The sequence below is a fragment of the Antechinus flavipes genome, chromosome 1 (assembly GCF_016432865.1).
Source record: "Antechinus flavipes isolate AdamAnt ecotype Samford, QLD, Australia chromosome 1, AdamAnt_v2, whole genome shotgun sequence".
NCBI classification, from domain to species: Eukaryota; Metazoa; Chordata; class Mammalia; order Dasyuromorphia; family Dasyuridae; genus Antechinus; species Antechinus flavipes.
The window spans coordinates 84,481,440-84,498,769 of record NC_067398.1 but is presented as its reverse complement, the minus strand read 5'-3'; the positions used below and the strand labels follow the sequence as shown (position 1 = coordinate 84,498,769).

At 38.6% G+C, this 17,330-nt stretch overlaps 1 protein-coding gene across 7 annotated transcripts in view; it reads right to left on the bottom strand.

Annotated features, from left to right (window-relative positions):
- IP6K1 (inositol hexakisphosphate kinase 1) overlaps positions 1–17,330 on the bottom strand; it is a 64,058-nt gene that overhangs the window by 4,870 nt on the left and 41,858 nt on the right. For 3 of the 7 annotated variants that reach the window (XM_051986405.1, XM_051986416.1, XM_051986396.1), the window contains 4 exons: positions 6,433–6,780; positions 2,602–2,812; positions 2,048–2,229; positions 121–296 (listed from right to left, as the gene is read on the bottom strand). In XM_051986405.1, the coding sequence (XP_051842365.1) occupies positions 121–296; positions 2,048–2,229; positions 2,602–2,812; positions 6,433–6,655 (792 nt within the window). In that variant the 5' untranslated portion in view covers positions 6,656–6,780. Of the gene's footprint in view, positions 1–120; positions 297–2,047; positions 2,230–2,601; positions 2,813–6,432; positions 6,781–12,940; positions 13,159–17,330 lie in introns of those variants that run through there. The other 4 variants (XM_051986427.1, XM_051986447.1, XM_051986438.1 and 1 more) reach the window with 2 other exon arrangements.

Below are 17,330 nucleotides of genomic sequence, written 5' to 3'. Positions count from 1 at the left end.
CCACCCCTGAGCCTTCACCTTGGCACTGAGGCCCCAAAGCAAAAGCATCCGCCAGCAGAGGGAGCCCTGACACTGTGCTGGCCCCCAGCAGCAGCCGCGAGGGCCGCGCCGGGCCTGTACCTGCATTCCACAGACTCGCACGCCCAGCGTGGCAGAGGTGCTCTGCTCACACTTCTTCATCTGCCGGGCGGCCTTCTCCTCTGAGGCGTCGTCGCCGTGCTGCCGGGTCCCCATCTTCAGATCTAACACACAAGGGAACTTGAAGTGATGCACCACGTTCTCCAGCAAGAGGAACTCTAGAGACTCAAGTCAAGGAGACGGGCCTGCCCTCGGGTCAGCGAGGGGCTAGGCCTGGGGGATGCACGAGGACTCCTTCCAGTCTGACTCTGAGCACCTCCATCACTTGTGGAAGCCCCTTCCTAGAAATCAATACCTTTGCTTTGAATTTTGACCTTGTAACCCCAGTGCTCAGTAGTGTTCTGCATACAGCAGGTTCTCAACAAATGCTCCAAGAGTTAGAGTGGATCTCTTTGATCTCTGGGATTCCATTTACTTAAATTCTCCAACAAAGGTGTCATTCTTACTTATTATTTGACATATTCATAAGGACTCCATGCATTTTAATAGCCATTTAAACCATTTAAATGAATTCTTTCATTAGTGAATGCATGGATTTCAGAGATAAAAGGGACCTTAGAAATGATCTAATCCATTCCCCCAACTTTAGGAGCTGGAACTGATGATAAATGAATGGTAAGAAGGAGGGGGTATGGATACAAAGACCTGTTAAAAGTCCCCTCAGAGACAGAACCTGGTTTCAAGCCCACATCTTTGTTCCCAACATGCCTGTTTTCTGACACATTCATGAACATCCCTTCAAATTCCCTTTCCTAGACTGTTCACAGCTTTTGTGGAGTCTTTGTGGCACAAATATGACTTGTCTGACCAAAACCTATGGGGGCAATGATCCCATTCCCACATTCCCAGAGTCACTGACAGTCTGAGGTCATGGTAGATAGCTTTCCTATCGTGGCATTCTCTCCCTGCATCCAAATGAAGCGGTCCTGGAACTTTGCTAAAGAAGTTTTGCTCTGTCCTCCCTCTGGTTCCCTTCCCTTCTCTTTACCCAGGTCTCGTGTTCATCACCTGTAGCAATGTGGTCTATCCTGATGGTAATCAGTACCCTCAGAGATAAAAACCTGGCTACATGTGTACATACACACACACAGAGCATATCTAAGTCTAATTATCTCCTGTTATACATGAAAAATTAGAGCTTAGTGAGGAAAAAGGACCTGCCTCATCACATAAACAATGACACTGGAGCCCTGGAATTCAAAGTCTGCCTTTTCATGCTGAACCCTGGCCAACAATGCACAGGGTAGGAAATTTTTGTTTAATCCTGCTACCTAGTGTTTTACAGTGGCATCTGGTATTCTGTAAGACTGAACCCTATTATGTTCATATCTATGAGGATCTACAACATATTTCCTTTTTCTTTTCTTTTCTTTTCTTTTTGGCTGAGGCAATTGGAATTAAGTGACTTGCCCAGGGTCACACAGCCAGTAAGTGTGAAGTGTCTGAGGATTCAGGTCCTCCTGACTTCAGGCTGGTGCCCTACCCACTGCGCCACCTAGCTGCCCCTACTGGCACATTTTCTAAGACTAATGTGCCTTCATATATGTATTACTCCAAACTCCATGTATTAGAATAACTGCTTGATCATGTCATCTAAGCTTTTAGATCTCATTTTATTCCATGAGAATAGAGTATGAACTTGGAGTCAGTGACAACCAAAGTGATGTGCCAGGGACACAAGGGGAGTCAGCCCTTGCACAGCTGGCCTCTCAAAGCACTCAGGATTTTTTAATTCTATTTTTCAAAAGCACTAAAAGTTAGGTTTTAAAATTCTGCTCCACTGGCACTAAAAGGAGAAATTAAAACAAGAGAGAAAACCCACAGTTGAAAAACACTGGTGGGAAAGAGAAAAACGGGGAGCTGATGGCAAGGGCTCCCCAGCCTCTCCCCCGCCCACTCTGAAGGATACTGTAGAGCTTCCTCTCCTTGGACTCCGAGCGCATGCGGCTCAGCTGCTGCTTGTGGCAGCGAAGGCTCCAGGGGTTGTAGCTGATTTTTTCTGAGCTCAGGCCACTGTTCCCATCAAGCATCTGGAAGGGGACTTCTGAGTGGATGTGCAGCTCCATCTTGGGGCTCTTCAACTCCTGCAGGCTGGGGAAAGAAAGCGCACCAGGGTCATAGGCAGGCCGGGGCACAGAAGCACTCGGCCCTACCTGTCCCTGAGGGGCATTTCAAGGGGCTGCCCCACTCACTACCTCCACTCCTAACTCAGGGACGACTCTGAATGCAGTGAGAGCTGAGGTTGTCTGCTGGGCCTTGTTTTTTACTCCCCCCCCTTCCCTCAGAAGGCATACAGGGTTTTGTAAGGAGCCCATTCCAAAGACTGGGCCTTTTAAGTTTTTTTTTCTGTCCCTCCTTTTAAAAGAAGCCCAAACAGTGGCTCTAACTCCCATTTGTGTGTCCCAGGCAACACCACGGCTGCCAGCCATGTTCCCGGGGACCACGCTCCTGGCATCCCGTTACCTATCTGAGCTCTCCGGAACCAGCCCTGCCCGTTCATCCTTGTGTTCACTGCCACTGCCCGAGCGGTGCAGGCTCCGGCGAGAATGCTTGCGTCGGGGCTGCTCTCGCTCGGGGGGGTCGTCCTGGTCCAGGGCCTCACTTTCCACATAAGGATAGGCCACCAGGTTAATGTAGCCATCGCTGTCCCCCTCGAAACAGACAGACACAACACCTGCCAGGAGGAAAGGAACAGTCAGCCACCATTTAATGCGGTCCCCAGGAAGAGAACACCCTCTACAAGATGGAGACATGTTATCTTCTGGAGATAATGAATGGAGAATGAAGGACACTAACTCTGGTGTTTCTGAGCCTCCTGCAGATGCAGAAACCTCACAATGTGCACAGGGAGGCAGGCGGCCAGGAGAAACCCTCTAAATGCAACTCCCGCAAGTTTGGTTTGACCACAATGAACGCTCTTAACCCTTTATGACTTTCTTTTTTCTCACCTTGTTTTTTCATGATTAATTCCGCTTTTCATCTCTGCCAGTGTTATTAGCAAGGAATATTTCAGAGGCAGATATTTCTCAAATTAACAGTTTTCACAGATTTTAGCAAGTATCTCAGTCAGCTCTTCATTCAAGAGATTCTTCCACCATAGGACTAGAAGCATCTTCTAATAGACTAAAATACTTGACAGTTTTAGTCTATCTTTCTAACTCTTTTAGGTTTTTCTATGTTAATGCTCCTCCCACAGTTACTAGCCTCACACAGTCATTCTATCAACAAACTGTGCACACAGTGTCTCCTGGATCTTTACCAAAGGGGCTAGGGCTACAAACACCAGTTCAAAGAGAAGAAATTAAAAGTAATGAATCCCAGACACTTAACTGATCCTTGGAGGTTGGCAAGGCTCCTTTTTAAAGCCTCTTCTGAGTCTAAAATTCTTTTTTGTGTTACAAGGAAGAAGATTCCAGCCTCTAGATTTGGGGCTGTCCTTAAGTCATCTAATTCAACTCCTTCATTTTACAAGGAGAGTCTTGGTGTCGAGATTAATTCTGCAAGCCTTCTTTTAATCAAGAGGAGAAAGACGGTCTTCGATTGTTGGTTTTATACTAAGTAGCAAAATATAAAAATTTCTTGTCCCCTAAAAACCAATTTTGGCTCAAGACAAAGTTGTAGCAGTGATTGCTTGGTTTTAAACAATTTTTTTCTCAATTGGTTGATCAGTTCTATATTGCTCAGAAAATGTCTTCTCAACTCTTTTCTACAGCTGGATAGGAAGAGCCAGTTGGAATCTGGAGAATCTATTAGAAACAGCCTGTGGCAATAACCTTCCAGTGTCCTCATCTGCCATGTTCTTTGGCAAATTTCCAGCTCCAACCGTAACAATTACCTTCAAGATCTCCAACCAATCAAATGCTAAGAGAGGTTCTGGTACATGAAAAAGACAAATCTACAATTTATATATCATGTATAAAGAACCAGAAATCTGGTGAGCGAAGGGCTTGCATGTGTGTATATATACACATTTGTCTATCAAAACAAGCAGGTGGGGAAACTCTATGCAATGCCCCATTGCTGGTTTGAAAATTCCAAATTCAAGAACTTTCTTCTCTTTCACCTTTACCCCAGGTAGAGAGGAAGGGAAAGGCCCATTCACTAACATTTGGCTTAAGCCACAATGTTCTGGGCAAGTAGGTTTTAGCAAGATTGATAACATAACAGGCAGGTTTAGTTACATCACCTCTCAAACCTCTGCCACTAATAACCCCAAAGTTTGTTTTATTTTAACAGAAGACATTAAATGTCATTTAAAAAACCTGTGATTAAGTTTAACATCTGTTGTTTAATGGGAAGAACTGAAGGTAAATATAGGGAACAGGTCAGGTCCTAAAACTCTTAACTAGGAAGAGACTGGGACTGTGATCATATTCTAGATCCTGCCTGTCTTTCAAGTCTATGATATGACAACTGCCCAGTTTCCCAGAACACAAGAGCTTTTGTGAAACACTTCAGCTACTTTTGAGGGGCCCCACCATGGGATACCTCAAAACTGCATCACAGGGTTAGGACAGTGGGATGTACAAGTGGGAAACTCTGCAGATTATACTGGGCTCACAGCTCCTCTGCCTGTGGAAGCCGTGGGCTCCTCCCATGTAAGGGGGGTGCTAAGTGCTCTGCAAACACTTTTCAGCTCTGGCAATGTGTGCACCACATGAAGCTTATGGGTCAGGCAGAGCCAAGGGTAAGCTCTGCTGCCTTACCAAGCTGCTGACAACTAGAGCAGAGCACCAGAAACTTGATAAGAGCTCCCTGTCACAATTCCCACTGCTTGTTTTAAACACTGTCAAAGCAGCAGAGAAGATCAATGGCATCGTCGGCTCAGAGAAACTGGTTACATTCTGCTCTCCCTAAAGCCAAGAGAGACTTGTCTCCTTTTCAGCGCAGACAACCAGAAAAGGTCCAAGGCACAGTCATCAGAGCTGGGAGGAGAAGAGATGATTAGGGGCTCCACATAGCACTTCCTGAGAAGAAATTTTAGCATCTTAAATTCTGTCCCAACTCCCTCTTTCCTCACTGAAGAGAAAAAGCAAATCCCACTAGTAAGAGAAACACCCAACTTCTGGGTTCTTTCCCTTCTTGGGAAGGAAATCTGTAATTTTACTTCCCCTTCACTCATATCAAATGAGGCTTATCCCATAAAAAGCAAATGGTACAAAAATCACAGGCTCTTAAATATAAAGCTCCAAAGTCACCTAGTCCAACACTGTCATTTTAGAGATGCGAAGACTGATCCTCAGAGAAGTTAAACCACTGGGGCTTCCAATCAGGCTCTATGACATTTAGCTCCAGTTTTCTCATACAAAGATCAGAGTCAGCTTCACTGAACAAAGGAGCAAAGAGCTTACCAATGGTAACTGGGAGATACTATTCTTCCCCTTTTCCTGCAGCATTAATCCTCATTCCCTTTAAAAAAACTTTGAGATGCTCTTTACTAATTAAGAGAGTTCCTCCTAACAGCCTTCTCCTAAAAAGTAAAGGAGGCAATCGCTAATGTTGCTATTTATTTTATTTAAATAAATGTTATTTATTTCCTTGCTACTGTCTTTTAAATGTCAATTCTTCCAGGTCCCAATACTCCTCAAAAGCCCTTCTATTTATCCCTGTTTCTTTAGTATAGACAGGTCCAGGCTGGACAGCATCTTCCCACCCTCCTCAGCTATCTCATAATTCTAAAAAAAGCTCTACAGAAAATGTTCTTTAAACCCCTCTCTACCTGCCCCAGGAGAGTTACCACCACTTCTGCACAAGCCCACCAACACAAGACCCCGGAGCTATTGCACACTGACCGCCATCAGGGCCTCCAATGCTGCACAGCACAGGGACACAGAGTCCTAAAATCTAGGCAGGGCACAGAAGGCTCCCTGCCTGTGGGGCCTTAGACAAATCAGGGAACCTGGCTGAGTTTCACATTCTCATCTATAAAATGAGGTGAGGCGAGGCTAGATGAATTCTAAATGTATCCTGTTTACAAGCCAATTGAAACTCGTTTGGAGAGGAAAAAGCCTGAGAACTTCTGAGTGGCCCACTAAAATCAACACCACAAATGGACATTTCTTCCCCATAAAAAGCTTATTTAGTATAATTAGGAAAAAGTAATTGAATTATTCTGGAATGAAAACCACAATGTTGCTTTGAGAACAAGGAAATACAATTACAATCATTATTAACTAATGAAAGTAACTAGAAAAATCATCTAAAGATCATTACAGAAATCTACCAAAGCAGAAAGCTCTTGCCTGCCAACGGGCAATTTGGTATAATGGATCACAGTGACCAGCTGGAGCTTACCTTTGTATTCGGGGGTGAACTCCTTCATTTCTGGGGGAAGGGATTCATAGAAACGCTGCTCCCGGGAAATAAGGGGCTTGCAGACGGTGTGGTCATCATAGCGCATCATGCTGCTGTGGCCGCCCACCTGATGGATGAAGGGCTCCAGGAGGACTCCCCGGTTTCCAGATCGACTTGCATTCTTGCCATACTTCCCCACTTCCATGGTTTGACAAACACACATTGCGTTGGGGGCCAGTCACACAAAGAGGGCAAAGGGAGTAGCACATGGGCCACAAGAGAAGAGTATGATGGAAGACCCTGGCTAGTTGAAAGTCAATGTTTAAAGTCTGTTTATCTTAATCCTTCCTGTTTAAAAAAAAGGGGGAGGGAAGAGGAGGGGAAGAAAGGAATGGAAAGGGAAACAATAAAAAACAATTTTAAAAATGAAATTAGAACAAGGAAAAGTAGATAACTACATCAAATCTCCCTGAAATTGTCTTAATTATATTCTTTCCTGTTCCTCATATCCCTTATAAGTTCTCCTAGACATCTTCTAACCTATAAGCCCAATTTTAAGGCCCTTAAAAAAAGATACACCTTTCCTACATCTATTTAACCTTAGACTTCAAGCTTAAGACATAAGGAAAGGACAGCTTAACACAGAACAACTTTTGTTTTATCATGTATGACTCCTGTACCTGTTCAAAGTCATCTCGATTGTAACTGAGAGGAAGAAAAGTTCAGCTGAACTAAAAAAATAAGCCCGCAAGCCATATTTAGAAATCACTAACTTTCTAAACCTCTTATCAAGGACCAGCAGTATGTTGGAATGAAAAAGGGATTCCCTATTTCCAAGACAAACTTAGAGTTCAGATTTCCTCCTAGATCTGCTTCACCTAAAGGTATATAGCTACTAATTGGTGGCTTTTTCCAATCAGATATAAACCAGTCTGATAGCTTTTCTTCACTGGCTACCTTCATGGCAGGAAAACAAAAAGGGAAATACAAAGTTTGGGGAGTTCCTTGGTAGATAAGAAGGCCCCTTTTTTTTCCCAGTATCACCTTTCAATTAAAAATTATCTCAAGGAAATTCAAATGGTTCACAAAGCTATGAATTAGGAAGGCAGCAGATAAGCTTATTGTCACTGAAACAAAGAAAGGAGAAAATGGAAATGAAAAATTATAGAGAGATGATATAATTCTCAGAATACCCAAGGAGAGGTCTCTTGGCCTGGAATGTTCCTGCTTTGGGCCTCTGCAAAGAAATGAACCCCAAAGTTGCTCTTTTAAAAGAGATTTGAGACTGAAGTTTCAATTGAATGAGGTTACTGCCCCTAAGGCCTAGATTTCCAGTAGAATGGGACCATTTACTGGGAGTGTTCCTGAGCCAATCCAGCTCAATAGGGGTGGATATTAATCTAGATTTCCAGCTAAATGAGACTACTTAAGTTTGAGCTAAGTAGGAGTAGTCTTGGACTTAACTAGTCCCACCAAGATAACAGAAAGAAACCACTTTAACTTGATTCCCTGAGGCAGGCCTCTCCTAGGAGTGTTTCTCCAGCAGTTACCCCAAAGTTAGGACAGTTTCAGGGTTCCCCTCATCATTTATCTTCTCTCTTTATCATACAATTCCTCAGGGACATCTTTTACTCAATTCTTTCAAATTCCAAATTTATAGCCTGAACATAACCCTTCCAGTGTTATTCTTTAAAATTTTTTTCAGAGGTTATTGTATTTCACATTTTACTGTTATACAAAAAGACCACTCAGATATTTTTAAATGGGTCTTTGCTCCCATATTAAGTTTGGGGTTGTAAAAAGAGCTTTCAATTTCTCAAAGATACTATAATCTGCTCCCCTTTTCCTAATCTGTTAATCTATACTATCTTTTGAGGTATTCAGAGTAATAGCAAAAATTTTATAGTTGCCACTAAAACATATGTTGTAATGTCAGCAATGGCCATTCATACACTAGGTCTCTCCTTTGTGAACGGAAAGATCAAACTCTTTTGATGATTATAAGTTTCTTTCAAGAGGCATTGAAGTGTTCTGGGGCTTGGTGAAATTGGCACGATGTCATACACACACAGGAGCTTTTCCTGGCTTTTCCTTTGCAACTTTAACTCTACACTAGATTTCTTCCATCATAATAGCAAGCAATTTTGATAATAATACATCTTGTTCTACATTTTATTATTAGAGCTAATATTTTTTAATCAGAGGTTCATTGACGGTATTATTTCTGTTGCTTCATATTTTTGTCCTAAAAAAAATTAAAATTAAAAACAAGCTCAGCACTTTACATTCTTTGCATCTTTCAGCCCACTGTTGAATATTGCTTGTTGAAAGTCAATCTGCTCCTACTTACAAATCTCTTCCTTCCTCCCCCTCCCCCCAGTCAAAGGGCAAAACACTTCAATGAGGTTCTAGTGGCAGTCAGAATTGTGGAAATCCCCTTTTGATTGGCACAGGTCCTTTGTGAAAGAATTAACGAACCTGAAGAGTTTTAAGTGGCAAAAATGGAAGTTTATTGTTGGATGAGAAATCAGCTTTGCTAGAAAAACTGACTTCTTCAGTGACAAAGTCCTATTAAGGAAATGGAAGCTGGCACAGAAGAAAATGTCTTCTCACTGGGCAGAAGTCCTGGCAGCTATGCCAAAGAGGCAAGGCATGCTACTTTGGACATTATGCAAAGAAAATGAGTTTAGAAATATCCTTTATAGAAAACCTGAGGCTCAGGTTTCAGGTTGAAAAGAAAGCCAAAGTCAGGCCTAGATTTCCAATTAAATGGAAATCACTTTTTGAAGGTTTCTGAAATGTGGAATTTCCTGATGCATCAATGGGGTGATTTACCTTAGAAAAGCTCTCTCATAGATTTTCTGGAGTCTGGGAGATCCCAATCAAAGGGGACGGAATTTCAGAGTACATATATATATATATATATATATAATTAATATATACCATCTCCCCAGTCTTTCTTCTTGCACTTAATTAGCTCTAATCCTTGCTTAGACAAATTATGGTTTGACTGTACACATACAATTCCTACATCAATACTATGAATTTTCCTATCTATTAAAATACAATCTGTTTTGTTTTCTGCAATATTAGTTGCTCACAATGTAGTGACTACCAATTACTGAATCATAATATATAGTCAACAAAGCTTCAGGGCCAATACAAGTAAGTCAATTACATAGTTCTTACTGAACTATATAATAGTTCCTTTTTATTGATTTCATCCTATTCTCAGCTTTTCCTTCCTTTTCATTCGAAAAATAACAACAAACCAGAAACAAAAAACCAAGTATCAGAGTATATGCCAACTTAATTTGGAGGGTCTAATTAAGTACTTCAAAAAAACTTTTTAGCTTTTTTTTATCTTCAACAACCAATATTAGCATATAAGCAATTTTTCCATGCTAATCTCTGCAAAAATGTATTGTTAATACTACAGTATCTAATAACCAAATATACTAGGAAATGTTTCTTGTTTTTGGGTATAGGATAAAATCTATCCCAACAAGACTTTTCTGCCTCTTCCAGAATACCTGTGAATCATCCTTCCCCTTATTTATTATGTTCTCTCTTTTAATTTAGTATTTATAGCAAACCTTCAAGATTGATATGTGATTTAGTTCCTCTAGCTTTATGACAACTTACTGGGGCAGCTAGTAGCACAGTGGATAGAATGCTGGAGCCAGGAAGATCATTTCTGGGCTCAGATACAAATTAGCTATATGACCCTGGGCAAGTCACATAACCCTGTTTGCTTCAGTTTCCTCATCTGTAAAATGATTTGGAGAAGGAAATGGCAAACTATTTTTCTATTTCTGCCAAGAAAACTCCAAATCGGGGCACAAAGAGTTGGAAAGGACTGAAAACAACTGAACAATGCATTAGAAAAGGCCCTCAGATTTAGAATATCAATAAATTTACAGACAGCTGAAAAATACATGATTCTTAAGGCATCTTTTGCCAATCACTTGAGGCAAAAGAATGGCCTGGGACCGAAACTTCTTTGTACTTTTGTTTCATGAACCAAACATTCCTCACTAAATGGCTAGCCTTTTATTTAGGCAAACAGATCCTTGGAAAACAAGACCTTGCCATCTTCTTAGCACTAATATAAACTGCCAGAGCTCATGTTCACCTCTCAGTCTTGAAGCTTTCAAACCTGAATGGGGTATCAAATTTTAATAGGCTAAATTCAAAATTATTAAGCACCTTCTGTGTCAAGACACTGGGTGTTTTTGATCTTTTCTGTTAATTTAGTTTACTTTAAAAAATATAGATATCTTCTACCTGATTAACAGCCCATATCACATCAACTTTGCCTTGTGGCAAAGAAAAGCAATTTTTAAAAATATCATTTGGTCAAAAGACCACTGGACCTGAACTTAGGACAACCCAAGTTCAAATCCAGTTTCACTTAGCTTCTCTGCCTCAGTTTTCTCAATTGTAAAATAGAAATAACAATTTTGTGAGCACCCACTGAGCCTGCAAGGTAATAAGTATCAAATGAGCTATTTGTTAAGCCCTTCACATAGTAGAGTAGATGCCATATAAATATTAACTGTTTTATTATTATTGGAAATAATAATATAAAATAATTGTTAATTATTAGTATTGGTAGTCTCTTGACTAAGCCCATGAGGAAGGATATTTGTTTTATTAGTTGTTCTCCCTAGGATCTTCATTGCTTTATGTTTTTAATTTCATAAATATTTTTTCACATCATTTTTGCTTCTCCCCCTCAGTGAATCCTCTCCTCCTTCTCTTCTTCCCCTCCACCCCCCACACACCCTCCACACAGGTCTGAACATGTATTTTTGTTTCAAGGTCCTCCCTCTGCTGCAAGGCAAGCAGAGAAGCACTAAAGAAGGTGCTGTTAACTTCACTGGCTTTTTAGAATTATAGTTTTCAAACTCAGGAGTTATAGTGCCTTAGAGTGATCTTTTATTTACAATGTTTTAGCAACTCTGTAATAGTGTTCTTTGGTCCTGTTTATTTCATTCTGAATCAGTTCATACAAATATTTCCATGTTTCTGTTCTTTCTATACAACAGTATTCCACCATTCACACACCATCAGGATTTTTTTTCTTCTTCAGTCATTTCCCATCAATGGGCACCCTTCCTCAAAATTCTTTTCTACTACAAATAATACTAAGGTTATTTCATTGGACATCTGCTTCTGACTGACTTCCTTGAGATTACTGAGTCAAGTGGTATGGATCATTTAGTCCCATTTCTAGAATAATTCTAAACTGAAATCAATTAGAGCCCTTTCACAGTTCCACCTGTTTAATGTCTCTGAAAATTGAATAACTAAAAAAGCTTAACTGATACTTTGGCTTTAGTTTAACCAACAATAGAGGTTACAATACAAGCAATAGGATCCTTGGGAGAAATTCATCATATTAAAGAGAATCTAAAAGGAGTTCATGAGGTTGGCTATGGTCTAGAAAATAGAAGTCTTAGTTATGACCTGGAAGAGGGAACAGAATTTATTCTACATGGTGCTAGAGGGTAAAACAAGGACTAGCAGCTGGAAATCCAAGCAACAGTCTAATTAAAAAAAAAAAAAATCACAATCAAGTAAAACGAGAGTTTTTCAAACTTAAGATTTACTGACTTTTTTAGATATTGAATTCCCCAATAGAGGCTATATTGTCAGAAATTGTAACAGCTTTCTGTAAGGTTTATGAAGGCTGAATTAAATGACCTCAATACTAACATTTAAGAGGTTACAACACTGGAATAGTTAGGCTTAATTTTTTAAAATTGATATTTATGTACTTCTTTAAGATTTAAAAAGCACATTACACATACTATCTCATTTGATCCTTATAACAATTTAGCTAATAGGAGGTGCTATTATTATTTTCATTTTACAAAAAAGAAAACTAAGTCTGAAAGAATTTAAGTGACTTGTCCACCATCCTACAGCTATTGTCTCTTTTAGACACTGGATCTTCCTGGCACCAAATGCAATACTCAGTACATTGTACTACCTAGCTGCCTTCTAATTTAATCATGGTATGCAATTATGGATGATTCACTGTTCTCTGGTAAATTGGAACTAGAATCTCAAACCCTAATCAATGAAAATTTATAACCCACCCCCAGTCCTTTTGTAGTAATGTAGTTCAAATTATCCTGTTAGACTAAAAAGATCAAGAGAGAAAAGAGTAAAATTCATTTGAAGTCATTCAATAAAAATTTAATTAGCAATTTAACACAGTATTTTTTACTCAATCAACTTAACTGTATTCCTCCTTAAAAGAGAATTCATAATTTTTACAGCTGGCCACAAGGAGTCACAAGTGATCTAATGTACCTGTTTTATTTTATTTTTTAATGGAGGAAAGCAATAACTAAAAGATACACACACACACACACACACACACACACACACACACACATATACACACGCACACGCACGCACACGCAAGCACACACGCACGCACACACACACATACATACACACACACAAAGCTGAGTGAAGCAAAGAGGTAACACACCTGGAGAAATGAACCACATATGAAATGGCTTCTTTTGTATATCATATACTATGTGAGGAGATTCCTTTTCACTGAAGTCAGATTCTTTAAATGAATTGGACACAGAGCCCTGAGGGCCATTCTATATTTTAATTTGTTTCATAAGTAGAAGAAATTCCAGCAGAAAAATCACTTGGGCATTGGCACATATGCAGAGTAGCCAAGATATCTTTTTTCTTTGTCACCGAACATACATAGGAGGCATGAGAGACAAGCATCATGAAACAGCTATCAAAAAAAATATAATAAAAATAAGTTTCCTCAACAGTACAAGACTACTGGCCAAGTAAGTAGTACATCAATAGAATTATCTTCCCAATTAGCCAAAAGAACATAGTTCAATAGAAGCAAAAAGAATCTGCATCTAAGAGTCATTTAGTATTTTATCCAAGAATCCCTATAAACTAGCAGACGAATAGGGACTAGAATACCCTAAAATAAGTCATTTCATCACCAACATTTTTTCCCTTTGAAATGTTATGCCTCATAGCTAAAAATAAATCCTTTGCTAGGAGCTACTACAAGAAATTTTTGTTTCTTTTTAAATAAAATTTTATTTATAGCTATTTTTATCACCTACATTTCCCATTTTCTCCCTAGCTCTTTCTAGAAAATAAAAGGAAAAAAAGGGGAAAAGTTCAAAAAAAAACTAAAGCAACACCCACACCCACACACAAATACATATAATTATAAAGATGTAGTAAATTCGCCATGTAACTTTTAAAAGCTATCCTGCTTGTCTATAACTCCTTTCTGGTTTCTCTTCTGTGCATTTCAGAAACATGTTTCAATGACCCTTGGTTTTCTTTCCTTTCTTTTTTGGGGGAATAACTCTAGCTTTCTTTTGTCTTATCCAAACTAAAAAAAATTCAGTCAAGCAAAACAAATTCCTATATTCGCTTTTGTCCAAAAATGTTTGTCTGATTCTGGAAGTCCATTGAGTCTATGAACCTGTTAAGAGTTAGTTAGCAAGCTTCATCATTCAGTCTTTGGAATTGTAGCTTGTCATTCATCACAGTTCTTAAGGTTTTCAAAGTTGTTGTCTCTGGGCATCTTTTACTTCAAGTTCTTTGCTATAATAAAGAGCACTGCTATAAATATTTTTATACACAAAGGTCCTTTTATTCTCTAATCTTTTGGGGGTATCAAGCCAGTGATGGTATCTCAATGGATATTTCATGGGTATGATATTTTGGGCAGTGTTCCAAAGTGCTTTCCTGAACAGCTAGACCAAACTCCATCAACAGTGCATCAGTGTACCTATTTCGTCATAACCATTCTAACAATGGTCATTTTTTTCTTCTGGTCAACATTCTCAACATAAGATTGGGTATGAAGCAGAACCTGAGAGATGGTTAATAATATTGAGCATTTTTTCATATTATTGTTGGATTTCTTTCTTACATTTTAAGACGTATCTTTGACTTTCTATTGGGAAATGACTCATTTTTATAAATTTGTATTACTTCCTTACATCTTAATTATTATAAGATCTTTATCAGAAAGACTTGCTGTCAAGACTATTTCCCAGTTAACTATTTTCCTTTTAACTTCATTGTTTATGCAAAAACTTTTTAAATTCTATGTAATCAAGTGTCCATTTTATTTTCTGTGATCCTGTCTATTCCATGATTGGTTATAAACACTTTTCCTAATCACAAGATATTTCCTTTCTTCCTGTTCGTAACATGATTCTTTATCTTTAACTCATGTATCCATCTGAAGCTTCTACCCGACTGCTTCCAGTTTTTCCAGATGTTTTCTTCAATAATTGAATTCCTTTGGATCACAACAATTTAATAGGATTTTGTTCAAATGTTTTGTTATTGTTCTTTCCATTTACGTTGTTCAAGTTATCGTATATGGTATTTTCGTGGTTCTGGTTACTTCACTTTGCATCTGCTCAAACAAATCTTCCCATGCCTCTCTGTATTCATTATGTTCATTTCCTTACACCAGTAATATTTCACTATTTATCACTTGTTTAGCCATTCCCTACTTGACAGATATCTACTATTTCTCAATCTTGGCTATTACAAAAGTGTTGCTATATATAAATGTTGGTGCAGATGAGCCTTTTCATTTTCTCACTGACTGGGATATCAATCTAATAATGAAATCTCTGGATCAAAAGCACATGCACAACTTTGGAATAATTTCTAAAAAGCTATTCTGATGCAATTTTTTATACTCATTCCATTTAATACATGCCTAAAAATGTTCTACAGTGCACCAATAGGGATGGGGTGGGGTCACAAAGAAAGTTAATTTACTACAAATTGAGTTCTTGAAATTGGGGGTGAAAATAGATAAAAGAAAATTGACTAACTACTGAAATGGGGCAAAAGTTAATGTTTTCGGCAAATTAGGAATAGAGAATATCTAGTCCCAAGACTGACCTACAACAAAATTAAGGAACACAAGGATAAGTTTAAAGTTGAATGTAATTTCTTCTTTTTTACTTGAACTCAACAATATCATATATACTATCATTCTTTAGGAAGGAATTTTCCTAGGATCCCTGCCAAAACTGAAACTAAAGGGAGGAAATCCCCCATCACAAATGCCCTATACTGAGCCACTTTTCAGGAGCTTCCATTAAGAGATTTGGGAAAGAAGAGTGAATCAGACAAAGAACTGCAGTCTAGACTTTAAGTTCTACACCACAATAATAAAAAAAAATTTGCCACTATGTCAAAGAGCTCCCAAATGTAGTTTCATGAAACCCCCAGATTCTTCTTGATATGATATGCTTTTAACAATTCTCTCTGTGAAGAAGGAAGCCAAGCATATGCATGGTTGGCATGGCCCATTTCAGGGATGGTTCCAATAAGTATCATACTCACCCCTCCTACAACCCATGCTCTCACTACACTTCCTGGCTGTTATCTGTATCAATCATCCCATCTCCCAGATCTGGGCCTTTTGCACATACCTCAGCCCCCAGCTACACTGCCCCTCCCCCCCTTTCTCTCAGATCCCTGGCTTTATTTAAATCTCAGCCCAGATGCCACCTTTACTTCTTAGGAGCCTTTTTACTTCTTAGGGCCTTCTCCATCCATAATACTCTGTGGGGGGAGGGTGGAAGGAGGAGGGGAAAGGGAGACGGGAAGGGTGCTAATAGAGATATGTTCAGAAATTACTAAATCGCACACAGAAATAAAACAGCCCCTGGGAGTCGAGCTTAACTTGAACATAAAAGTTAAAAATCAATAAATGGGATGGAAAAATGAACAAACAAAACAAAAAAGAACATGACTATAGAAAGTTACTATAATGACAAGGAGAATTAAAACACAAACCCATAAGACAACAGCAATACCAAAATAGCTACATACAAAACCTCAAAGAAAAATATGAATTAGGCTCAAAAAAAAAATTTCCTGAAAGAGCTAAAAAAGGATTTTAAACATCAAATAAGAGAGGCAGAGGAAAATTTTCGGAAAAGAAATGAAAGTGATGCAAGGAAATAATGAAAAAAGAACCAAAAGTTTGGTAAAAGAGGGCAAAAAATATTTAAGAAAATCACCCCTTAAAAACTATAATAGAGCAAATGGTAAAAGATGCACAAAAATTCAGAATTGGCCAAATGGGAAAAACTGAAGAAAAAAATTCCTTAAAAAATAGAACAGGCCAAATGGAAATGGAGATACTAAGCTCAATGAAGAAAAAAATCTAAAAATCAGAACTGGGCAAGTGGAAACCAATAACTAAATGAGACATCAAGAAACAATAAAACAAAATATCAAATAATCATGAAACAAAGTCCAAAGAATGAAAAAAAAAAAAAAGTGAAATATTGGAAAAAACCTTAAAAATTGATCCGGCAAAAAACTTACATGAACTGATGCTAAGGGAAGTGAACAGAACCAAAAGATCACTATATACAGTAACAACAAGATTATATGATGATCAACTATGATGGATTTCTGAGGGAAGATGACAGAGGAGGAGCAGCATCAGCACAAACAGGGAAAATAGAGGACAAAATCTCTGAGGATAACTGGAAAGCAGTTTGGCAGAAACTAGGTATAAACCAACATTTCCCAATGGATATCAAGATAAAGTCAAAACTGGAAAAATGATTTACATATAAAGGGTATATTTTAAGTAAATTAGGGGAACATGGAATAGTTTACTAGTGAGATGTATGAAGATTTATGCTCAAATAAATATTATGAGTAAAATGGATAACTGATTATATTAAATTTAGAAAAGCCAATATAGCCAAAATTAGAAAGAAAAGCAGAAAACTGGGGAAAATTTTTCACATTAAGTTTCTCTGATGAAAACCTCATTTCTCTAATATACAAAGAATTGAGTAAGCATTTGTAAGAATTTGTTAAAATTT